Consider the following 26,037-nt stretch of genomic DNA (forward strand, 5'->3'; position numbering starts at 1 on the left):
TCACAGGTCGGGTGATATCAACCTATCACATAGGTAATATCAACCATTACCTATGTTTGCAGTATTGACTCCTTGCTTTTTAAAACTCAAATCATCTTCAAAATCTGCTTCTTGTTCCTTTCGAGTTCAGCAAATTAAATTCCCACCTTCAACTGGAATCTTTATGTGCTTGAAGGAGGGCTCTTTAAAGCTCTGGATTGGGACTTGCTAACATATATCAGTTCTCTCCTGTCGTATTAAGGTTGAAAAATGAAATCATGAGTCTAGGGAAGGAATGGTTCTCTTGCCCAGCATGCACTATTTGTACTTTTAGGCCCTTTAAGGAGACAAAATATTCAGGTGAACTGACTCCTTCAAGCTAGGGATCAGTTCCTGCCAGGCAGGTAATCCTGGCAACATCTTTTGCCATGCCATTCCCATCCATAACATATCTCCTCCAGGAAACAAATGGTAGAAGAGACATCAGCCAGCAACAACCTAAGAGCACAATTCCCTTTGCCAAGATGGTCCTTCAGATCTCATCCTGCTGTCTGTGACATACAGAAGGCTGCTACCTAACCTCCTCAGATCAAGGCTGCTTGACTCCTTTTTGTGCTTTGTGATTTCAGGAACAGCACCTCTAAGGGTGTATTTGTTGGTCTCTTTCAGATGTGTAGATAACAACCACTTCATCACCTTTTCCTGGCAGTGGGTATTTCTTGCTGCCTGTATGTTTTTCTGTCTGTAAAGCCAGGCTGGATGGGGCTTTGGGCAGCCTGGTCTGTGGGACGTATCCCTGCCCATGGGGTTGAAACTGGATAGGCTCCAAGGTCCCTTCCAACCCAAACCATTCTGTGATTCAGGAAAGCTGCTTTCTCAGATGTACTTATTTGGCAGTGCTTTGTGTTCAGGCTTCTCTTCACTCTGATGGCTGTTACTGACAGAGCCAAGGGTCCCCAGATGGGTTGCATTAAAAAGTTACAAGCAAGAAAAAAAAAATAATAATAATTATAGCTGTTTCCCTGAATGTTCGTGCGACCAAAGGTGATGATGGTCTTGTTTAGTACATAAATCTATTTCCTCTAAGGTGGAAATTCGTGAAAAAAATAGCGTTGCTGTTGTTGTGCATTTTAAAAACAGTAATTGGGAGCAGTTTGAAAAATATATACTTACAATTTTAGTATTCGACATAAGATATTCAGTGACAACTCCGCATGCTGCACTCCTGCTTGTTTGGACCCACGAGTGAGTCAGAATCTTGACGCATGTGCTGCAAGCATTGCTGCACGTCAGTGCATTGCAGCTCCCTGCCTCTCCACCTTTGCATTGGAGGAGAGACGTACGTTATCTCTCCCACTCCACATCATCGAGACGGAATTGTCCGCAGAGTTATCAGCGCTGAAGAAATGGACCCGCCAACCCCAGCAGCACTGCAGCTGTTTGATTTCATGACGGAAAGTTTTGCTGAAGACGTAGTAAATAAAAGGGTTGTAGGCGGTTGAAGACTTGGCAAACAGACACGGCAGCAGCGTGACGATGGGCTGCAGGGAGTCGCCGGAGTTCAACATGGACCAGAAGCTGGCTGCTGCGTACGGCGTCCACGCGCTCAGGAAACCAACTGAGATCAGCACGGCCATCTGAAAGGGAAACACGGCTTCAGTCCTCTTCCTGCACAGGGCACGTGGGCATGGGCTCAGGTGAAATACCTGAAGCAGTGAGCTTGCTACTTGTGCAATAAGTGATCTGGGCAGTGCACACGTTGCTGCTCCCACCGAGCACATACGCACTGTGATTCCTATGAAGGGGCTGTCAGGGGTTGGACTCGATGATCTCTGGAGGTCCCTTCCAGCTACCTACAATCCTGTGATCCTGTGATCATCCTGTTCTCATCCCCCTCCTGACTCTGACTGCAATACACCATGGGAGAAACAGCCCAGCCAGAAAGCTCGGCTTATCAACAGAGTGGCCTCCAGAAAGCTTGAGTCTAAGCTCTTCTGCAGGAAATGTGGCATGGTGCTTATGTGAAAAATAACATTATCTTTAAAAAAACACCTGTTTCTATAGGGACTGTCTATAGCTCTCACCTGGAACAGCCACTCAGTCCATTTAAAACGCTTAGGCAGGCAGGACTTCCACTCCAACTACCCTGTGAATGTATTCATCAGTTACTCCAGCACGACTGGAAATCTCTACATCCAAAAAAAATCACAGGTGTATCTGACTACAAACAGCTCGCACGGTACCTGTGGCGTATAATCCTGACCACGCTCCTGAAATGACAGTTTCCAGGAGTCCCCTGATGGGGTCAGAGTATGGGTGGCACTGTAACCACATCTCCACCTTTCACCAACGCTAGACAAACGCAACAAAGGGTCATAAGCACACCACACATGAGCAGGAGCAGTTCCCTGCAAGCTCCTGGCTGCTGCAGACCCTCCCCCTCACTGGGATGACTCACCAACGTCAGCTTCTTCTCCAGTTTAGCTGCTTGAGGAATCCTGTTGATATTCTGGATTTCTTGGTATGCTTTATGAACCTTCCAGGCAATTCCCAAGTAACAGGCGATGATGGTCAGAGCAGGCAGGACAGTGCACAGGAGGAACATGCTCAGGATGAATGAAAAGCCATTGGAGGAGCTGTGGAACTTGCTCCAGGCTATTGTACAAGAGATGCCAAATGGCTCGGGGCCGTAGTAGCCCCAGCCTACCAAGGGCAGAATGGCCCAGAGCAAGGAGTAGAGCCAGATGAAAGTAATCAGGATGTGAACAGTATTCTTAGAGATTTTGTTACCTGCAAGAAAGAGGACAGCAAATCTATGTGGATCTCACCTCAACCACACAGTTTTTGCAACAAGTTCTTCAACATACGGATGGTGGCTGCAAATATGCATGGGTTGGGTGAGCCATGAGTGCAACCCTCAGTGCCAACCTAAAGCTTGTGAAGTGATGCTGGATCAAGTGAACTGCAATCCCAGACCAGTAACACCAGCACATAACTCGTTTCAGTACCTCTGCTTGCAGAGAAATAAGATAAGACAATGTGGTGCAACAAATATTTGGGATCTCCATTCCCAACAACAAAGTTGTTTCATCAGTATTACTGAGAAATGAAAAGCCACACTGCTTAATAAGGAATTCAGCCAGATCCCTCTAGGTGAGGTGTGGTAGGAATGGTGGAGGTTTGGTACTGCAGTTAAAGTTGAGACAGTTACTGATCTGATACTGCAGCCCGTGTTCAGCAGAGTCCCTCTCTGAACATAATGGCCCGAATGCATCGTTACGAGGCAGACGCAATGACTTACTGTTAGATTTGGATGAATTGGTAACAAGGAAACGAATCACAGCCATGGCACACAGCGTCATCATGCTGCAGACACCAAAAAGGAAACCCATCAGGGCATAGTATACGCAGGACGCATCTCCTCCCAGCCAGGCGTGGTTCCAGGCAGATGCAATGGCCAGCGGGTACATGCTGACTGCCATCCCAATATCTGCTACTGCCAGGTTGACTGTAAGCAGCTCCGGTGACTTCAGGAGGGAAGAGCGTTTCACTGCTGTAGCAAGGACAGCAGAATTTCCAAGGATTGTCAGGATGGCTGAAAGAGAGGAATCAGCACAGACAATAATACACAGACTTAGCACACCTATGAATGCAACTGCACAGAGGATGTGATGCCTGTTGTTAGCCTGGGGCTGAAGGGTAGAAGAAGACAGATGTCAGTCAGGCCGTGGTTCTGCTAAGGACTTGCTAGAGTGAAGAGGAGAAATTCTGTCATATGAATCACAGGCTGTACTTTGCCCTTTCCCATCACCAGACATCCACACTACTCCTCTCCCTGTTCCATGCACTACATTCCACTTATTCGCCCCTGGATCCAATCTCGTGTAAGTAGCCCACACTTGTTCTCGTAGATTATCTTGCAAAACATAACATCAAGTAGAATGGGCCTATCCACCTCCACTGTTCTCTGGTAATATCCCTGTTTACTTTCTATGAGAAGAAATTGTTTTGCCAGAGGCAAACTGGAGAGCAGAGCCTGCTTTGCAAAAGGACCTGTTGGACATACATTATTCAGCGATGCCATAGGGCTTTTGACAACAGTGTCAAAAGGACATGCAGCTAAACAACTCATTTTCTCTTCTCTTACATGTGAACACTGCACTGGAGCAATGTTTTGATCAAAGGCTTTTCTGAGAAGGTGTCCTCTGAAGTCAGAAGTGAAAAAAGGGTACAGGAAAAGTGAGGGTGGTGAGACACTGGCACAGGTTGCCCAGTGAGGCTGTGGATGCCCCCTGTCTGGAAGCACTCAAGGCCAGGCTGGATGGGGCTGTGAGCAGCCTGGGCCATGGGAGGTGTCTCTGCCTACAGCAGGGGTTGGAACTGGGTGATCTCAAAGGTCCCTTCCAACACAAACCATTCTATGATCCCATGATGAAAACATTCTGTCATGTTCTCTCACAGCAGTGGAAACAGGAAGGCTGCATTTGCTCACACACAACCCATTCATCAAGTGCTCACAGGCAAACAAATCAGGGGACACACAACAAAACCGAACTACATGCACTGGCATAAATGCACACATGGGCACAGACGTCAAGGGAAAGATTTCAACAGGACATGTGTTGGTGAAGCTCTGGACAATGCAGTGCCATGTCAGGCTCTGGTAGCTCACTGCTCAGTACATGGGATGTTCCTGAGCTGCACAGAGGACTCTGATACCGTGCTGGAAGCGATGCCTATGGATCCCTATAGGAGTGCTGTGAGATGATAGCAGAGTGGCACAAGAGCAGTATCACAACGGCAGCAGCAGGAGCCAAAGGAGTTCCCTTCTTGCTACCCCATCCCATTACTTGAGCTCTGTATTTGCTTCTCTGTGAGAAAGCAGCTGATATCTCGGCTTGGGTTCTTTTCAGTGTTGTGCAGATATTGATTTTTCTCATGATGAATTCTACTCTTTGCTGTCAGCATGACTGAGGGGACAGGTGCACAGCAGTGCATGGAGAGGTATGAGATATGAAATCCTAATGTCAGTGCTGCTGCCAAAATCCTTCCTTTTGACACAAAAAGAATATATGCTGGTCTTTCTGGGACTGCGTGCCTAACCCAGTCCAGCTCCTCTGCAAATAAACAGCTGTACACAAACAAAACATCTGGTCCGTGCAACGCAGCTGCTCTTCACCCACAAGGAAACCCTCCCAGGGTCACACCACGCTGCCCTCCCTGCTCAGCCCTGCAGGACAGGCTGCCCCCTCCCTCAGTGTGCAGGGCTGGGATCCCACAGTAAAAGGCAGACAGCTTACTTTCAATACTTGTGATGCCACAGAGGCAAACCTGTGCTGGCAAGTCATGAAAGCAAAGGATGGGGCAGCCGCGTTCCGCTCAGGCTTCGAGCAAACAGGCTGTGCAAGAACTCACCTACGATCAGAAGAAAGACCCCAGCTCCATAGTCCACTACCGGGTGCAGTTTGGAAATGTACTGCTCCTCCATCATCCCTTATGGAAGCAGGTGAAGGTTTTAAATTAAAAGTGAAGTGGTCGTGGTGACAAAGGGGCTCTTCCTCGTGGCTCGCCTGCCGCAGATGCGAGCCAGGCAGCTGGGTGCTGCCGGGGCCAGGGGACCCTCTGCTTTCTCCTCTTTCCTCCTCTCGTGTGGCAGAGGAGAAGGCTGGGGTGAGAGGAAGGCTCACCCCCTGTGGACACAGCGAAAGCTCAGTGCAGCCACTGGCACTGCACGCCCTCCCGCCTGGCAGACATCTCCCCTCCCACCCCTCCTCTCCCACCGCTTGGCTTGTCAAGCAGCTTCACAATGCACATCCCTTCCAAGTGCAATTGCTGAGCAAAAACAATTGTCATTCATCCATCAGCAGCCGTGGGAAATAAATCCAGGCTGAAGGATGGAGCAGAGAAAGGCAGATGAGGGGTTTTGCTTTCCAGTCTTACGGATGTGTAGGGGAAACATGAAGCTGGGATGGGGGGCCTCTGGAACGATGAGAGGAAAGCTGTTTGCTGTGGGGTTCTGAAGGCTCATAGCCGCACCACTAAAGGCAGGATGTGCAGAGTGCTTACAGGGCTGGTCTGGTATTAAATGTGGAGGTTGGTGGCTCTGCCTGCGGTGGGGGGGTTGGAGGTTCATGATCCTTGAGGTCCCTTCCAACCCAGGCCATTCTGTGATACTGCAGTGGGCAAACCTGCAGGATGCTCTGTGCAGTAAGCACAGCTGCAGAGCAGCGGAACTGAGAGCTGCATCATCCCAGTGACACTCTTCTGTTGTTAGTGGGGAAGCAGCCAGAGCAAAACCTCCCATCCAAATCTACATTCCTCTTATAATACCTGAGCCCAAAGTTATTGTAATACTCTCACCGTCTTTATAAACGCTGCTGAGTTTTGCTCCAGGCTCCAAATAAGGCATGTCTATCAGTGTACAATGCAGGCCTGGATTTTGGTGTGTTCACTATACAGATCTGTAGTTGCAATGTCATTAACATGACTTTCAGCCTGGGCAGCACACAGCCACTGCAGTAAAGAACTGATCTATTCTCAATTATTTAATTCCATTCATGGATGTGCTAAGCTGCATTAGCATCGTGCTCTGCTTGGCCTATTTCACTCTGTCCAGACACCAGGTGTTGTCTGGATCCCCAAGCAACCTGAAACTTCCAAAATCCTTGGGATTCTCAGGGACTCCAAAAGTCCCAAGTTTCACCAGAAAGCAAAACTGGCCATGCACAGAAATGCTGTTGCACAGGTTTGCTGCACGTGTCTGTGCTCGTCCCCTCCTGAAGCTGTCTGGGATTCACACACAAGGGACCCCTGCCCTGAAAGCTTTGGGGACTTTAATTCAGCAAGCAGGTGCACCCAACACATCCAGCACGGGACTTTGTAGCTCTCACAGCCTTCTGAGTCCTCAATGCTGAGCCACTGCCCTCTCAACTGAGACGGGAGGTTTAGGTTGGATACGAGGAGGAAGTTTTTCCCCCAGAGGGCGGTGAGGCACTGGCACAGGTTGCCCAAGGAGGCTGTGGATGCCCCATCCCTGCAGGCATTCAAGGCCAGGCTGGATGTGGCTCTGGGCAGCCTGGGCTGCTGGTTGGCGACCTGCACACAGCAGGGGTTGGGACTGGAGGAGCGCTGTGGGCCTTTGCAACACATGGCATTCTAGGATTCTATGATCCAATGGAGGAAGCAATTCACACCTTCAGATTTAGAGACTCAAATACGAGAGTGTTTCATCTACCGGAGGTGCTTTCCTCTCCATTTGAAGCTGGATTGCTCTGCATCTAAACTGCAAGTTTGAAGGGAGAGGAAACAAACCTTATCTGACTGCTATGGCTCTGAAGGGAGCCCTTACTCCAAAACCTTTGACTGTATTTTGCAGTGAACAGAATTACTGACTGTCTCCCCAGCACTGACTAGAGAATTTAGGTACAAAATTCAGCACTAATTCCACTGCAACAGAAGGAAATCTTATTTTTAAAGGGAACTGAGCACTACTAAGATTTAGGTAGTTTCGTTGACCCATAGCAATGTTCTACCTCAACAGTTCTGCTGCTGGTACATAGATGTAGGTGAGTTGTAGTGGAGGAGAGAGGAGAGGGAATGTTTTTCCATCAAATGCTGCAGCCCAACGGTTCCCATCCTCCACCATTCTTCCATGATAAACCACTTCTCCTCTAGGGCTGGCTTTTATGAAGGCAGCTCAAGTGCTTCTGAAAAACCCCCCCACCACATCCCACCTTGGTCCATAGTGAGCAGAAGCACAATGGAATCTGAAAGCATTCATGGCATACATAAATGCAAAGAGATGGGACAGTCCACCAGCTCTTCTCCAGAGCTCCTGAAACAAATGCAGTGATCAAAATTGCTGGTCTGAAAGATCTCATCACAGAAGACATAACATTTGTGAGCTTCCTGTTGAAACTGAGTGGCAGTAAAGATGGAAAGGCAAAACGTATGGGCAGAGGAAAGGAAAACACAGGAGGAACGTGGGTTCCTATCTGGGTGGAACTCCTCTCTAGGCAACTTTTCCTGTGGTCTCCTTCAAAGTTTCATAGGGTCTTACAATGAATGACAGCACCTAACTCAAGACATCAAGCACCTGTCCGTGGGGCTCAGTGTTGGTGTTCTCCATCAAACACAGACTCACAGAATCACAAGGATGGAAACGACCTGCAAGATCATCTAGTCCAACTGTCCTCCCATCACCACTGCTACCACAAGCACTAAACCAGACCTCGCAGCTCCTCATCCAGACTCTAGAACACTGCCAGGGATGGAGACTGCACCACCTCCCTGTGCAGCCATTGCAGTGCCTACCAGCCACAGGTCAGCAGCTGAATGTGGCTGTTTGCTGCAATGCTTCTTGAGCCTCGAGAGTGTAAGAAAGTATTGGTTAAGACTAAGGCTAAGAAAGTGATATAAAATGAAGTTCTTTTATCAGAAAAGCTAAAAAGAGACAGATATGATGTCTGATATGCCTTGCAGCGTGAGCAGTCAATTAACTCAGTGTAGTGCACACAAAATCATAACATCTGTAAATTAAACAATGCCAGACCACTATGGAGGTGCTGGGATTTGTCTGTTAAATTCACAGTTTGAGGTTTTAGGCTGGCTGAACTAGCAAGGCCCAAAGCCTTTGCAAGGAACAAAGCAGCTCAAACAGGCCCAGGATCATTCCCAATAAGCAGTAAGAACACCAGTTCCGAAGACAGCATGAATTTGATTCTGGGAACGCGGGCAGATTGTGCCCCTGGTTGTGTTTGGGTTCTGCTCTCATCCTGGGCGAAGCATTTAACTGAGAAACGGTGGAATCTCCAGGTACAGCCGTCAGACGAGACGTTACTGTTTGTTTTAAGGACGGTCGCTGCTCAAATGCTGCTTATAATTCTGATAAAGAAAATGCTTGGGAATGTTTCCTTGCCTGTATTACAGGGCCAGCTCACCTAGCGTTCCGTTCTGGCTCTTCCTGATGAAAACAGAGGGGAGGGCTCAGCTCAGGGATCCCTGAACCAAGCCAGACCTGCTTTCCCACTCATTGCATGATCCATCCTCGCTGCTGAAATGAAATACAAATTTTCTACAGGCAAGCAAAAAGAAAGCAGAGGCAGAATTAGAACTTTTTGCTGAGAATTAATTACTCCCCTGAGGCCCCACTGGCTGCATCCTCTTCCAACTTCTGTGGACACCTTAGATTACACTGTGTGGATATTTCATGCTGGTTTAGATGGCATTTCATTTATTGTGAAACCCTGAGCCTTGCATCACATGGGGTAGGATTACATCAACAATTCAGTTATGAAATGGGTGAAAGAAAATCAATGATTAAAAACAGAAGAGTTGACTGATCCCAAACCCAGAGCATTATTCACGTGTCGTCCAACAATGGCAAGCTGTACACAGTGTATGATCTTCCTGCACTTCACATCCATCTGAATTATCTGTTTACAGCTGAAGCACAGTCAAACGTTACCATCTTGACAGGCCCAATTCTGGAGGCTCACATTTTAGAATTATTCAGTGAAACTTCCTTTCAATTTAAGAAAGCAGACTTTAAATTAGACAGATATAAGAATAAAGTCTGAACAATTCCCAGATCTGAAACGAAAGGCACGAATTTCAGAGGCACTGTAAAAACAAGGCAAGGCAGAAACACCACAGGAGGTGAGAAGGGAAAGATGGCAATGAGAGATGAAAAGGTTAATTCAACATGCCAGGGTGAAGCTTATTGCAGTTGTTTCTGTGCAAGGTGTGATAAGACAGACACTAATACACTGCAAGTGGGAAGGAAATGGCGCCAAAGGTGCTCACATAAAATGAAAACTGTCAGGAAAAGAGAAGCCTGAATAGCGCTGCCTGTAGCGTGGAATTCGATGTAATGCAAACCTGCTTGGATTTAATGTGCTGGCTATCTTCAGACCTCAGTTTAATAGTGGTGTGAACACCCCTAAGCCTCTAATTTTCAGTTTCAAATTCGTGTTCATGTCCTGTTATGCTGGGTATTGCACAAATAGTCATGAGGGGACTCTTGCTTTCAGCCTCAGAAGTCTTTCAACAGTTCGTTGAGAACAGCTTTCAGCAGTGAGCTCCGCTGAGGTGGTTCCATCAATTTTCCTTTGCATTTTGGTCCTGTTCTTCATTTATTCTCAGTTGCTTTGTGCCATCAGACCCTGGAAAGAAGTTATACATTTTTCAGAACAGACTTCTGAGAACACCTGAAGACAGGAATATTCCAGTCTTTGCCTCCTTATCATACGGTCAAGCACAATTTTGGTGCATTCTTTCTTCCTTTTAACGACAGAACTAATTTCTCTCCACTTTGTGGGGAAGTTCTGAACCATGCATCCCTCCAAAAGAACAGCTGAAACTGGTCCTTCTTTTCTTTCTTCCCTATTTGTGATAGCAGGAACAGCATCTGGAGAACTGACACAGGACAGAACAGGCTCTGGTGCTGATGTCCACAAATGGAGAGGTCAGAGCATCACATGGAAGGGCAAACACTAGAGGACGCTTATCAACATAGGTATGAGGAGAACAAAATCCACCCAGTGCTTCCCCTTGTAGAGTCCATTTATTGCATTCTGCTCTTGCGCTGCGTGCTGCACTGAAGGAGAGAAAAGAGGGATTTGTTTTGAGGGGAGCCAGTTGTATTTATGTAAAGGCAGTCAAAGGAAAGGTTGCCATATTGGGCAATAAGAGATCAAAGTAATTTTGACTACCTTCAAAAAATGAGCTTAAGTGCATACTGATAAAATTTACCCAAACAGTGCAAACTAATGTTGACCCTGTGCTGCCTCTGGGCACTGCTTGGTTCATAGAACCATAGAATCACAGACTAACCTGGGTTGCAAAGGCCCACAGCGCTCCTCCAGTCCCAACCCCCTGCTGTGTGCAGGTCACCAACCAGCAGCCCAGGCTGCCCAGAGCCACATCCAGCCTGGCCTTGAATGCCTGCAGGGATGGGGCATCCACAGCCTCCTTGGGCAACCTGTGCCAGTGCCTCACCACCCTCGGGGGGAAAAACTTCCTCCTCATATCCAACCTAAACCTCCTCTGTTTCAGTTTAAAACCATTCCCCTTGTCCCATCACCATCCACCCTCACAAACAGTCGTACCCCCAAAATTTTTACAAATGCTGTCTGCAGGACTCAAGTTCCAAGGCATACCTGCCTCTGTGTCACCTGCTTGTTTCTTCACAAAGACAGGAATGCAGCAGCCCAGGGTTGTGACGCTGGGATGTGACAGATGGCTGTGTACCCAGGGTTCAAGGGTGCAATCAGGAACTCAACTACATGGCACTACAGACGAGTTTGAAGGTCCTGCTCCAGCCCTGCCATTGCCTATGGTGTGGCACTCATCAAGTTATTTCCTTCTTCTCTCTGCTTCTGATTTACCCCCTGGGACTGTGCATTAGTCAAGGTCTCACTGACTTCCTACTATTTCTGCTCAGGGTGCGGAAGCAGTGCAGTGCCACTATTGGCTTGTGCCTCTCAGCACCATTGTAATGCAACAACAATGGTTATAAGGAGGAGGCCAATTTTTTTTTTCATATTAGGGTTTGGCTAATTTTACTGCTCCTAATTTCTAAATGGACTCACACTGGGAATTCAGAAATGCTGTGATTACTAGTTATTATTGAGAGAGGAAGATAGCTGAGACTGAGTCCCGTAAAAGCTGTAGTGAAAACTGTAAGTGGAAAATCGTGGAGATGCTTCTTTGGATGGAAAAGAACAGGATCCTTGTTCAGTCTGAAACATGTTTAACAGAGAAAGAGGACAGAAAGATTGAGAAACAAAGGCACAACAGAGACAAATGATGATAACAAATTCTGATTAGGTGGAATGGGGAAGACAAAACTTCTACAACAAGCTGTGGCGGCACCAAGAGCATCGTTCAAAATGACCCTGTTAAGGGCAGCCACCAGCGCAGTTGCCTGCTGATGCATCCCACTGCTAAGGGGACTTCCCAAGCTCTTGTCTTCTTGTGAAACACATCGCTTGGCTGAGAGAGTTCAAGGGACAGCACCCAAACTTCACCTCTAGACCCTCCGTTTCTTTGGGTCTCCTTATCAAATGTACAAACTCATCTTCGGGTCTCTTTTTCAGCCTTCAGACTACATTTCTGTGGGGGAAAGAAGCCACAGCTCAGTTATGCTTTGCTAACAGAGTTGCCCATCTGATTATGTTTCAAGGACCACTTTGTAGTGAAAAACAGGACAGGAAAGGTCTCAGCAAAGCTAGGCATTGCTGCTGCACTTCTAGATGGGCACGATCCATATTTCTCTGCTTTTTAAGTCATGTTCTATATGCTGGAAAAAATATTACCTCACTCTTCAGAGGCTGGTTCAGATTATTCTGTAGTAGACCATGCTTAAAAACAACAGCACCAACTGTGAGTACTTTCTGCACTCAATTACACTGAAAAATCAGAGATGAACCTAGCCTGGGAAAAAGAACCAAACCAGCCCTGTGGTGAGGGCCCTGGGGAGCACTGGGTTCAGTTCCTTGCCTTGCCACAGCCTTCCTCTTGGCTGTTTGGCAACTGATTAAATTCTTCTGTTCCTCATGCCCCAAATTAGGCTATGGATGTCAACAAAGCCTTGTTCTTGTCTGCACCCATCAAGTCACTAGCACATACATGGAACGTCCCTCCCCAGAAGCATTTTCTATTCAGTCTGCATTGCAAACTTGTTGGTTTGTTTGTTTGTAGACCCTGTTCCCTTATTAGGAGAGCATTTCTGTATTCTTTCAGAAGGGAAAATTCTAGGCCATCATTTATTTAAAAAACCCTGACCATAACAATATAACACACAATCCATGAGGTAAGTAACGAGCCATGATTAAGATGCTTTCTTTACTCATTGTTTCTGTGATCCTGACCTGTGGTTACTTTAGTGTGTGGGGTTGACAGGGTAATATTAATTTGTTTTTGCCTTTGTTTTTTAATTTGTAATGGAATACATTTAAATATCCATCTGTCTATCACACGTACTTGTAACCCCTAACATTAGAAACAAGGTTTATTTATTGGCCTCCTACTAAACACATTAGAATCTCTGTCCATCATGTGTCCTTAATTGGATTTGATAACATCAGAAGCAGAATTTATTTCAGCTAAATATAACCACTTAGTTTTAGATTGTGTCCAAACTCATCTCCCAGACCTTGACTAGACTCAGTGCTGAAAGAGAGGAGCTCTGGATGGAGAATGCATCTAATCTGAATAAGGTCAGATGCTGTTTGCAAGTGCTGATGTGACAGTGAGTCACAGAATCATAGAATGGCCTGGGTTGGAAGGGACCTCAAGGATCACGAAGCTCCAACCCCCCTGTGCCATGCAGGGCCACCAACCTCCCCATTTCACAGCAGCCCAGGCTGCCCAGGGCCCCATCCAACCTGGCCTTGAACACCTCCAGGGATGGACGGAGCATCACAGCCTCTCTGGGCAGCTGTTCCAGCACTTCTCATAGTAAAGAACTTCCCCCTGACATCCAACCTCCATCTGCCCTCCCTCAACTCCAAACCATTTCCCCTTGTCCTGCTGTCATCTCCCCTTTCAAAGGGTTGACCCCCTTCCTGTTAATAGGCTCCCTTTAGGTACAGATACTTGTCTTATTCAAACCATGTTCGAACTGGATCCTGTCCTGAGGTACTTATTCTATGCAAAAGAAAAAAGCTGTAACAAAAAACGAACTGAAATGTAAGCATCTCATATACTGAGTTACGCTTTTAAACTTGAGTATATTCTCTTTGTTTCCCCTACTTCCAGAATCTGAAACTCCTCACGATGCACAGCAGCCCTGAATCCTGCTAGCTATTTAAAATGACAAATATTTTCGCTGTGTGACCTTGTCATTATTTTCCCAAAGGTGTTCAATGACCCATTTCTTCCTATAGAAACATGATCAGGACTGATGATGTCATCCGTACATGAATGATCCCAGTATGAGTGAGAAAGTCATTGCAGTGACCTGAACAACGGGAGGAAAAAAAGTTGCTGCTTTGTTGCCACAGAAAATTGTGTGTACCTGCAAGGCTCTGCCAGTGGGCAACAGCATGTTCTCCCAGGCCTTCTCCAAGCACAAGAGAGCAATTGTTCCCAGAAACTGAAAAGGAAGATTGGAGCAGTGGGGTGAGTAAAAGTATTGCAAAAGAACCCACAATGCCACAAAAATAAAACTAATACTTAAACCCTCACATTTACTCTCCACAGTTTTCACTTGCCCCAAAATCTACAACGTTCTTTTATGTTACTTACTGTTGGTTAATGATGTTTCAGCTCAGTTCAAGCATATGGTTCTTCTTATCAGTTCTTTATCTAAGCAATACCTCTGCCTGTCTGGCAGAGAAGAACATGCAGACAAGGTGGGGAGACAAAATGAGATGGGGAGAAATCAGGAGGAATTTGACTTTGTTTATGAGGGTGGATAGTGATCGGATAAGGGGGAATGGTTTTAAAGTGAGACAGGGGAGGTTTGGGTTGGATCTGAGGAGGAAGTTTTTCCCCCCGAGGGTGGTGAGGCAGTGGCACAGGTTGCCCAAGGAGGCTGTGGATGCCCCATCCCTGCAGGCATTCAAGGCCAGGCTGGATGTGGCTCTGGGCAGCCTGGGCTGCTGGTTGGCGACCTGCACACAGCAGGGGTTGGGACTGGAGGAGCGCTGTGGGCCTTTGCAACCCAGGCCAGTCTGTGATTCCATGATTCCATGACTCCATCCCAGTAAAACAAAGTCAGGCACCATCCAAGTGAAACATTGCCCCATCTCCATTCAGCTGGAGGTGACCTGACCTTTTCAGATCACAAGATCCCAACTAATCAGTTTAAATTAGGCACCCTAATTTACTCCTCTCTGAGGAGGCAACTGAACAATCTGTTGGCTCTCTGACAAAGTGGATAACGCTCAGATTGGATGGGGAAGCTGCTCTTTGTAAACCACAGCCCAGTGGTATCTTTGGACTAGATGGACAAAGGGATTAAATATTGATGGCTATGATAACGAAGACTGTGAACTAGATCCACCAAATAAGAGAAGACTTGTGCACTAAAGGAAGGCATTATCTTGCTACCATATATTAACAGGCTACATTTACCCAGCCTTTATGGTTGACTGAGCCCCTGTATTAGCCTGTAACCCACTTTGCTTTGCCAGCTCTGCTTTGAGAGTGGCAAAACATGAACAATAAAAACCAGAAGAATGACGTTATCTTAAATCGTGGCACTCATCTGCTAAATTAATGTATGCCTAAACAAAAGTGGGTTTACAAAGCTCACTGAAGCCAATGGAAAGATTCCCAATGACCTCAGGAAGCTGTGAATCACTCCCAAGTGGAGATGGATCGCCAGTTCCAGTGGCTGTTCTAATCTCCATGCAGATTAGTCTTGGACCAGGTGATAAAGCTATTTTCTGCTGATAAGGCAAAGCAAAACCTCTGAACTGGGGGTGGGAGGAGTACATCTCATCCCATTGGACATCCATATCTAAGCTAATTGCCCTCAGCTCATTTGGTACTTAACGAAGAGAATCGGCATTTCATCTGCAACTCATCACTCCAAAATGGACATCTAAAATAGGTCAGATGACTCACACTCTAAATGTCTTTTTCTTCCAATTGACAATAAAGGGAGCCTGGGTTAATTTTCTCAGATTTAGACACTCGCATGTGGTCTGAAGGATTTCACTCCAAACATCCTCAGTGATGAGCTTCCAAAATGTGTTTTCATCTCTAAATCAGATGGCTAAGTCAACATAAGATCTTAGTGGAGACAGGCCCAAGTAGTTCTCATCCTTGATTAATCTCAGTTGATTGTGGGTTGCCTTGAATGAACTACAGGGCTTTGCTTTCCGTAATGGCTTAAAAAAGTACGTCAGGTTTCCTCATTGACAAAATAGCATTCGATGTACCTTGCTCAGGGTTTCAGGTTCTGGATGATGAGCCCAAAATGGCCTCGGGTGTACTCAAAAGGTAATAATATTAAATGGCCAAGAGGCTTTAAGTTCTTGCCACTATCTTGCTCTCAGAAGGTTCTCATCCCACGGGCAAATAGTGGAGTGAAATTTGGTATCCACTTCAAACCTAAATATACACAAATAGTCTGGGCTCCCCTATAGTTACTGGAGAAGTAGTCATAAGAAAGTGGGAAACAATTCAGCTAAGTGTAAGTATCTGCTTTGTGTAACTTGGACTACATGTAAGGCTCTTTTAGGTGCAGAAAATCCCTCTCCAGAACAGCAATTTAATGAGCAGCTCCCATGCAGATACTATTTAAAGAGGATACCCTGAAACTGCAGCTGAATTCCACCCACACTATTGGAAACTATCCATTCCATTGATCATCCTTGAGCATATCTTGGCAGGGTATCACCTCTGTATGGTAAGATAAACAACATCCTGGGCCAACAGAACTGGTATGTCAGAAGATAGTGAATTAATACAAAGAGAAAAAGGAGAAAAATGAACTTCGAAGTAACGTTTTCATTTTGTAGTGAATTTTCTCATCCATGTGAACACATATATTGTAGACATTTTAAAAGCAACATTTTCTATGTGGGTAGGAAGGTTTTTATTCATGTGAGGACTTTTTCATATTGAGAACAAAAATATAGTGTGAAACTTTGCATTTGCCATGAAACAGAAATGCTCAGTTTCAGGCTCAAGTAAACTCAAGCTTTCCCTGCAAAGATGAAGCAAACGTTATCTTTAACTTAACCAGGAGATTGGATAAGATGGTCTCCAGAGGTCTCTTCCAACACCAACCATTCTGTGATTCTGTGAATGCTGTAAGCTGGTCCCACAAGTGCCAGTCTTTGTTGCATCAGTCTGATTCCATTCCATCAGAAGTTTGGTGGATGAATCCAGACACATTAACATAAAGATTCTAAAAAATCACCCAACACATATAATGGAGTCCTCGTGTAAAGTTCTGCTCAGGAATCCAGCTTCTTACTTGGGACTTGTCTTCAAAATCCTCCTGATGGTCAGCAGCTAATGAAAACAAGAATAACAATGGCCATTTCAATAACAGCTGTAAACCTCAAAGCACTTTGTGAACTGAACAGACTCCTCTGAGATGTACAGACTTGCACCATCCATTAGAGAAATGCAGCTCTTTCTGGGCTAGGAACAGGACTTTTGTGCTCAGCGATTCTCTAAAGAACTACAGCTAAGGCATGAAGGTAAGCAGCTGAAAAGTGAGCCCAGTTTCGATTTTCAGGTAGGCTGAAAATGAATTTTTCTCTCAGTGTTGCCTAAAAACTATACTTAAACTTTGAAGGAGTCATTTCTATTTGAATGAGAGGCAGTAAGCAGAATTTTGCTCTTTTGCACTACAAAATGGCATTGGTTCTGAAGAGCAGTACTGCAGTATCAGGCAAGAGAAGTGTTGGAAGGAGATAGCATGGGCTGCAGGATCATCTGGGTCAGTACACAGCATGAACTCCCTTTTGTACTCCCACTGAGCTTAGGACTGTATTCCAGTTTCTCTGTTTAGGTAGGAAAGTCCTTGGTGCTTTCATTTCTCTGTCTCTGAAATGAGATCTCTCCTTTGTAACACCTCTGATGAGAAGCCTGCTTAATGGATGGGCATTTTGTTTTGCTTCTGACTGAACAACAGTGATTGCAGGAGAAGCGTGTCAGCGTGAACTGTGCTGCTGCTGGAAGACGTGCTAAAATGCAGGCACAGCAAATGACCCCGTGGAAAAAAAACAAAAACAAAAACAAGTGGTTTTTGTCTGCCTGGGGAAGAATCAAGTCTTCCTATGGCATTCTGCCATGGTCTCAGGGGATGCGACACAAGGTGGTGCCTTGGGATAATTCAGAGCCAAAGAAGTTTCTTCTTAGCACCTTCCCTTGAGAAGCTCCTTCAGTTCAGCACTACATGAAATGCATTTTTTAAAGCAGTACTTGTGGGTTCTGTGCATAATTACAACATATCCTTTGCAAACATAATGTCTTTTGACTGACAAGTCATTCCAGCAATCATTCTACTCAATTAAGAAGTCCACACCAGTTGGTGAAAGCCTCAGTAACTTCTGACATGCTGTGTGACTGTCACTCACACAAAGCAAAGAGATATTTTGTCCTTCCATTTATGAGGTTTGCTTGAAGACAGACATGGTACTCTGCGACATCCGGAGGGAGAGCAATACTGGAGAGAATTTATGAATCACATCGAAAGTCCTTCCTGCACTTTTCCATTATTGTAAGTATAACCTAAACCAGAAGAAAAACAGGAAGAAAGAATAGGCTGTGAGGGACCTGACATGTTTAGCTGGGGAAAGGCTGCAAACTCAGAAGGCTTTGGCTTTTAATGACAAGTGGGTTACGTTTGCAGATAGGAGCTCCTTGGGAAATTATGGAGGTAAGTTTGGCTGTCTTTTAATGCAGACATGTAAAGGTCAGCTGTATCACACACCAAGGGTGAATATTTATTTTTTATCCATAAGCCCGAGGTTTATATGAAGACTTACAGAAGGGTAGATAGGTGAGGTAATTAATACATTATTCTAACCATGGGCAAAAGAGGAGAAAAGAAGGTGGATGCTGTTCTGACTGGCCTGGTTTTAATTTATTCTGTAGCAGTTGTGATTCTGGATGACTTCACTGGTGGTTGAGATATTCATCTGATTCACTAAGGAAATGACTCTTCTCTGATCACTCTTTTTGTATCCCCGTTCTACTCTCTGTACTAGGAAATCACTCCTGGTGGATACCAAGGAATTGCTTAGGAGGTTTTTACTTTGCTTGGATCCAAGCCTGGCCAGCACCTTGCTATTCACATGATAAATGGACTGAGTTCTGCTGCCTGGGCTGGTGTCTGGTACAGCTAAATGTGTTGGCGTGGCCTGGCAGAGAAGGATGGCTGGATGGACAGCTGAGGACTGGTCACTCCATTTTGGAAGGTAAGAGAACTTCACCATATGGACACGACCAGCTCAGATCATGCCAAAAGGCCTCCAGTTAGCAAAAAAAGCCCTGGCACCATTTAATTTACTAACAGAGTTACTGGATAAGCATAACTGTAGGATAAAATAGCACCTGGAAGAGCCCAGCTTCAATCAGAGAGCAGAAGATCAGGCTGCCTGGGGAGGTGGTGGAGTCATCATCCCTGGAGGTGTTCAAGAGCTATGTAGATGTGGTGGCAAAGGACATGGTTTAGAGGGGAAATATTGGTGGTAAGGTGGATGGTTGGACTGGATGACCTTGGAGGTCTTCTCCAATCTTGGTGATTCTGTAATTCTATGGCTCTGTGAATAAACCTATGGGAAGGGTAGGTTGATGTTACCAATAAAACAGACCTGGGAGCCTGCTTTGGCCATGCAGTAATGTAACAATGGAATGGATTTAGTCTATACCACTTAAACTAACCTTTTTCACCTTGAAAAAAGAGGTGACTAAGTATAAAGTGCCCACTGAGAACAATTCCAGAGCGAGGTGACTCCTGAGCTGTGCCCTGGAACTGTTTGGAAGAGCTTTAATTGCAACATGCAAAAAAACATGTCAAGAACCAGCTGAACAATTAACACCCAGTCAGAAGCAAAAACATTTTCCCTTTTGGGTGAGGTGGCTTAAAAGTCAAGCTCTGATTATCATATCTTCAACTCAGTTTTCAATTCTAATGTCTGTAAACAATCTTTTTTCCATAAATAAACCATATGTAGCATACTTTTGGAGGTTATGGATGCCCCATCCCTGCAGGCATTCAAGGCCAGGCTGGATGTGGCTCTGGGCAGCCTGGGCTGCTGGTTGGTGACCTGCACACAGCAGGGGGTTGGAGCTGGAGGAGCGCTGTGGGCCTCTGCAACCCAGGCCATGCTATGGTTCCATGATTCTATGAAATCTCATTGCGATGATCTGAGGAAACACTGCAGTGAATTAGTTCAAGACAAATCAGTGGATAACTTGGAACTGTCCCTCTTAGTGGTTTCTCACTATTCAACAGGTACAAATGGTTAGATGCAAGCATCAAAAAGACAGAGTGGTTACAATGGATTTCCTGCATTTTAGTCTCTCTTTCAAATCTGAGTTTTGTATATTTTGAAAGATACCTTTGAAAGGGAACAACAAATGTGCAGGATATCAATAGCAGTGATCATTACAACTGATGTGAAGTATGCTTCCTAAATTTCTATCTAAAAAGCAGATCTTATCTGCCTCCTTTTCCACAAGGGATGCTCTGAACTAGCTGAACAGGGACAGGGCTGTTTGCGAGTTCTCATGTATTTCTGATTCTTTCACTGCAGAGCCTTTATCTGAGCCTGAGTGCAGCCACAGAGAGCATATGGCCCCACAGAGAGGGCTATAGAGCCCTCTTGTGGATGCTCAGATGGTTTTGGCATGAGGAACATTCCTGTTACACTCTTCTCTCCAGCCTTACATAAGAAATTTGTTACTTAATTACCTTATTATAAGGTACTGAGAGTTGATTGGCAGCACCTGAAGGCTCATCAGAACAACTGACAGCAATCACTTCAGAGCAAATACAGAATAACAGAATCACAGAATGGCCTGGGTTGCAAAGGCCCACAGCGCTCCTCCAGCTCCAACCCCCTGCTGTGTGCAGGTCAGCAACCAGCAGCCCAGGCTGCCCAAAGCCACATCCAGCCTGGCCTTGAATGCCTGCAGGGATGGGGCATCCACAGCCTCCTTGGGCAACCTGTGCCAGTGCCTCACCACCCTCTGGGGGAAAAACCTCCTCCTAATATCCGACCTAAACCTCTCCCTGTCTCCCCCTTGTCCTATCACTGTCCACTCTCCTAAACAGTTGTACCCCTTCCTGTTTATCCGCTCCCTTCAAGCACTGGAAGGCCACAATGAGGCCTCCCCACAGCCTTCTCTTCTCCAAGCTAAACAAGCTCAGTTCCTTCAACCTTTCCTCATAGCAGAGCTGCTCCAGCCCTCTGGTCATCTTAGTGGTATCACCAATCCACTTTTTAGCTCAATTTACTTTCCCTTGCTGCCTTTTCTCCCAGCAGCCAAACAAAGCAGGAAGAAAATCTCCTGTCACTCTGTACAACAACTGCTAACACCTGCACTGCCTTGGGCTGGGACGCAGTTACCTTCAATCATAGAATAAGAGTGGTCTGTGTTGGAACGGACCTTTAAGATCACCCAGTTCCAACCCCTTGCCGTAAGCAGGGACACCTCCCTCTAGACCGGGCTGCTCGCAGTCCCATGCAGCCCGGCCTTGAGTGCTGCCAGGGATGGGGCATCCACAGCCTCACAGGGCATGCCGTTGCAGTGTCTCACAGCACAGAACCTCTTTCCAACACCCAGTCTCAACCTGCCCCTCTCCAATCCAAAACCATTTCCCCTCATCCCGTCGCTAATTCCGTCCCCTCCAGGGACGAGTATGCTTATTATTACGATATTATTATTATTATGAAGAAGCTTTTAGACCCAGTCTCAGCGGACGGGTACGTTACCGACGACAACAAAAAGATGGCCGCCAGGCCTGAAGGCGGGGCTCCAACCGCCGCCCCGCTGCTGGGCGCACACCCAGCCGGCCTCAGCGCCTCACAGCGGCGCGGCGCAACGTCGGGATCCAAACGCCCTCCGCTTCGTCCAATCAAAAGGCGGCAGTCGTGACCTTTCCCCCCGGAAGTTGTTCCGCGCGCAGGCGCGGTGGCGGTGCGGAGGAGAGGCGGCCGTTGCTGGCTGGCGTTGCGGGGTTAGCTGCGCTCGGGCCGAGGATGGCGGTGTCGGTGGAGCAGGCGAAGCTGGAGGAGGAGTTTAGCGGTAGGTGCTCCACTGAGGAGCCGGCAGGGCTCGAGTCGCGCTGCGGCGGCCGTTCTGTGGGCGCCGTTGCGGGATGGGGGGGGGAGGGAGGAGGAGGAGTGGCCGCGTCTTGGGCTGAGGGAGCGCCGTGCCTGGGGGCTGCACTACGTGTTCTTTCGTTTGAAGGGATTGGGTTACTGAGAGAGTTTGGGGAGTAACGTCAACGCGGCGTTCTTTTCTGTCTTCAGAGCCGGAGCTCTTCGAAATCCTTCTCCCGGTCACCGTGTTTGTGTTGAGCGATGAGGAGTTCCTGCAGGCCCAGGAGCAGGTGGCGATGGTTCCAGAGCTGAGGGAGGAGCAGCAGGAGGCTGCTGGGAGTTGCTGCGTGTCGGAAGGCTGCCTGAGGCCATCAGGTGGTAGTAAGGGTTTAAATATTTGGGAGGAACTGAATGGGACCATAAATCAGAACGGCATTGTGGAGTGCTCTGAAGAAAAACGAATCCCTGAGAGCGTGTGTAACAGTTCAGAGTTATCTATGAGCACTGGGATAAGCAAGGATGCAGAAAGTCACAGCGCTGCTTTGCTGACGTCGCCATGTCAAACTGAGCCAGCAAAGATAAGTGAAGTGAATGGCAGGAAAGTGTGTAATGATAATGATGCCATTCCAAAGATTCCTCTCCTCTCTGCTGCTGACAGTGAAGGTAGAGATGAGACCACCGACAGCTATGGCCAGCTGGTGTTACCAGAAGCATGCAGAGATGAAGAACTTGCCTGTGTTCTGGGCGTTCTTTGTGATGAAAGCCAAGAGAAGCAACCTCAAGTACACGAGGAGATGGGGACAGCCCTTGAAGTGGAAGGTAACTTGTTAATAAGAGTTGTCCAAGAGTTGAAGTAAATTTCAAGTTTGAAATAGGTGGGAAAATGCGTAGGAAGAATACAAAATAGTTTATGATAGATTAATCATTCCAACGTAGATTAATTCCTGTGCACCCGAATCACAGAATGGCCTGGGTTGCAAAGGAGCACAATGCTCATCTGATTTCAACCTCCTGTTGTGTGCAGGGTCACCAACCAGCAGCCCAGGCTGCCCAGAGCCACATCCAGCCTGGCCTTGAATGTCTGCAGGCATTCAAGCAGATATTTTCTGGAGTATGCATAATGCTTTCACAGACTGATGTGGTAATTCTTGAAACCTAAAGGAGTTGGCACCACTTCATTTTTCTGCAACTTGTGAAAGAGGGGAGAAGATTTGTAAACAAAAACTTGGGGAACAGATGGGGTTTTTGCTTTTCTTTTTTCTTTTTTTTCTTAGATACTACAGCAAGCACAGGGAAGAGTACTTGCCCTTTAGACAAAGCAGGTAGCAGAATGTCTCCTCAGGAATGGCACTGCAGCACGCTTCAATGCTTTGATAGGAATTCTGGTGTAAACCTATTCCATGAAAACATGCTGTTGTTCTGTTCAATTCAGAGCTTTGAGAGAAAAAGCACAGTGGAAAGAAAGAGGCTCCAAGTAGAACTTCTCTTAAAACAGTGGTAAATGTTATTGAGGGAGAAGTGTGGAGAGAGACGTTAGGAAAGAAGTGGAGATTAGACAACATTTTCTTAGGGGAATAAAGAGCAAGGAAGTGTGTATTAGGCTGTTTCACATTATTAGTACCAATTAATTGTGAACTTTGGTTGTTCTAGGAAATGTCATGCAAAAAAAAAATCTTTTTTCTTCTTTTATCTCTGTAGATGCTGATTCTTTGAGGAATGGAAATAATGAAGCTAACAGCAAAACAAAGAAGGGAAGCAAATCTGAGGATGAAACTCTGAGTTGTGTTTTGCAGCATGGTTTGAAAGAAGAACCAGAACTGAGTTTCGATCAGTTTATTCATAGATGCTCTACTAAAGAAGAATTGCAAGAAGTTGCAGGGCAACTGGAGATAAACGCTTCTGTTTCTGCAGTATCAGCTACTCCTGAAGAACATATTTATAAGTCATTAACGCCTGTTTTTAAGAAAAGATGTCGGCAGCAACGTATCATTTCTCCTTGTGAAAGGCCAAATGAAATTCAAGGCCAGCAGGAAGATTTAGCATGGCTAAGTAATAGCATGAGCATCAAACCTCTTCCTAAAGCTTCTTGTTCTACAAATAAGCGTGATAAAATCAATTTTAATTGCAAATTTTGTAGTTCTGCATATAAAAGCTCTGCGCTTCTGAAGAGGCACATTTATTCAGCTCATAAAAATAGAAAAACACATAAATGCAGCTTCTGTAAAAAAACCTTCTTCTTTTCTGTCAACCTGAAGAACCACCTTAAGCTTCATAAGATGAATAAGTTGCAAAAGGAAAGAAAAAATAAAATGAGTGCTAGAAGAGTTAGGCAAAGAACTGAAGAAAGGAAGTTGGAAAGAAAGAAAAAAGAAAGTAAATATGAGAAATACTTCATCAAAATTGAAAGAGATTTTACATCTCTGGGCGTTCCAGTTATTTTTTCCTGCAAACTCTGCTTTTTTGATTCATCAAATCCTAGGATTTTTATTCATCACATGAAGGCACATAAAGAGAGACCACCTTACCAGTGTCCTCAGTGTGATTACTCTTGTCCTACCTTATCTTACATGTTAAATCACATGTACTGGCATGCTGGGTATAAGCTGTACAAGTGCAGGTTCTGCACCTTTTTTTCACTGTATTTTGCCAGCATGGTTAGGCACAGCTACATGCACACAGGGCCAAAACCATATTCCTGTGAGTTCTGCCAGTCAGCATTTACAAGCATCCGTGGGTTAAAGAGACACAGAAGATTGCATGTGAGTGAGGAACCGTGCAAAGTCAGCTTTGGAAGTGGAAAAAAGAGAACTCGGAGACCTTCCAAGAATTACACTTGTGATGAATGTGACGTACTTTTTTATACTAGAGGTCATCTCAATTTTCATAAGAAATGCCATGAACAGCTCAAGGTGAGTGCTAATGGTTATATGAATCAGAGCAATGAGTATCTTAAAAGCAAAGGATGCAGAATTGAGAGTGATTCCAAGGGCTGTGTTCCTGGACCTCTTTCTAATGAAGATGATAGTCTCACTGGGGGAGTGTGTAAAACTCTGGCTTCAAAAATAGACTTTGTGCAGGCAGGTGATGTGCAGGACAATAAGAAAATGTGCCCTGCAAGGGCATTTACCAAAAACAGCCACTTCAAGAACATTTCACCTATTTTTGGGAGTAGATCAGAAGTTCAGGATTCGTACAAAGTGAACACTGTAGTTTACAAAGAAGACCCTCTCTTCAGTCCTGAAACCTCTCATTCGCAAATTGAAGACAGTAAAAACAATGCTGCATATTGTAAGTCCAAGGATGTGTGGCCTTCCAGTTTGTCTGTGTTCAAACTGTACAAGTGTAAACACTGTGATTATGCTACTGCTCTTCATAGCAACTTTAAGCAGCACCTTAAAATACATGCTGATAAAGGACAGTTTGTGTGTCAGGAATGCAACAAGACTTTTAAAACTTCAAACCGTTTGCAGAGACACAGGCTGCTTCATGTCAGTGATCAATATGAATTCAGCCATTACTTCTATGCAGACAGCCATCTGGAGAATCTTGGATTGCATCATGAAATGCAGGTAGGCACGTGTCCAGAAAGTGATTTTGGCTCCTCACAGAGTTTCGGTGGAGTCTGTTCGATGCTTGCTTCAGAAATGTATGGAGAACAGACAGATACCAAGGCAGACAAAGATGATTTGCTAGCGCAGAGTGAGCCGCGATTCTATCAGTGTGCAGAGTGTGAGTACTCTACTTACATCTTAAGCAACCTCAAACTACACATAAGGACTCACACAGGTGAGAAACCTTACAGCTGCAGCGTTTGCCAGAAGGAGTTTCGTACCTCCAGTCACTTGAAACGGCACCAAGTCCTGCATTGCAATACGGAGCATCTCAAGTGCAGGAAGTGTGACTATTCAACAAACAAATGGCTGTCCTTAAAACAGCATCTGGCTTCGCACGCTGCGAATGAAAGCTCGTTTACTGGCTCTCTCAGTGAACAAAAGCCACTACCTGTCAAAACGTACACGTGTGAAGAGTGTGGCTATATCACAGTTCACAATGGAAACTTCAAGCAGCACCTGAGAATTCACACGGGGGAGAAGCCATTCAAGTGTGGGCAGTGTGGTGTTGCTTTCCGCACGTCCAGCCACCTGAAGCGCCACTTGCTGGTTCATGTGAAGTTTCACTGCAGAAAGTGTGATTTTTCTACAGTAGATAAATGTGCTTTCCAAAAGCACGTAAAAATGCATAAAAAGAAAAAAACCAAAAGTGCAGCAAGTGTAATGTGATGTGCAGTAAGAAGCTTTTAGAAAATCATAAGTAA

At 45.8% G+C, this 26,037-nt stretch overlaps 2 protein-coding genes across 2 annotated transcripts; one reads left to right on the top strand and one right to left on the bottom strand.

Annotated features, from left to right (window-relative positions):
* Window positions 1-1,268: 1,268 nt before the first annotated feature.
* On the bottom strand, window positions 1,269-5,467 carry LOC306944268 (opsin-5-like; the record flags this gene model as incomplete). The annotated part of the gene is made up of 4 exons (XM_079532751.1): window positions 1,269-1,616; window positions 2,438-2,769; window positions 3,281-3,574; window positions 5,395-5,467. 4 exons carry the CDS (start codon window positions 5,465-5,467, stop codon window positions 1,269-1,271), a joined length of 1,047 nt encoding a protein of 348 aa, XP_079388877.1.
* Window positions 5,468-21,659: 16,192 nt separating this feature from the next.
* On the top strand, window positions 21,660-26,037 carry LOC306958825 (uncharacterized protein; the record flags this gene model as incomplete). The annotated part of the gene is given in 4 exon segments (XM_079550411.1): window positions 21,660-21,705; window positions 21,933-22,541; window positions 23,634-25,969; window positions 25,972-26,037. Coding segments are annotated over 4 exon segments (3,057 nt in total).

This window comes from Tetrao urogallus (genome assembly GCF_951394365.1).
Source record: "Tetrao urogallus genome assembly, chromosome: 2".
NCBI classification, from domain to species: domain Eukaryota; kingdom Metazoa; phylum Chordata; class Aves; order Galliformes; family Phasianidae; genus Tetrao; species Tetrao urogallus.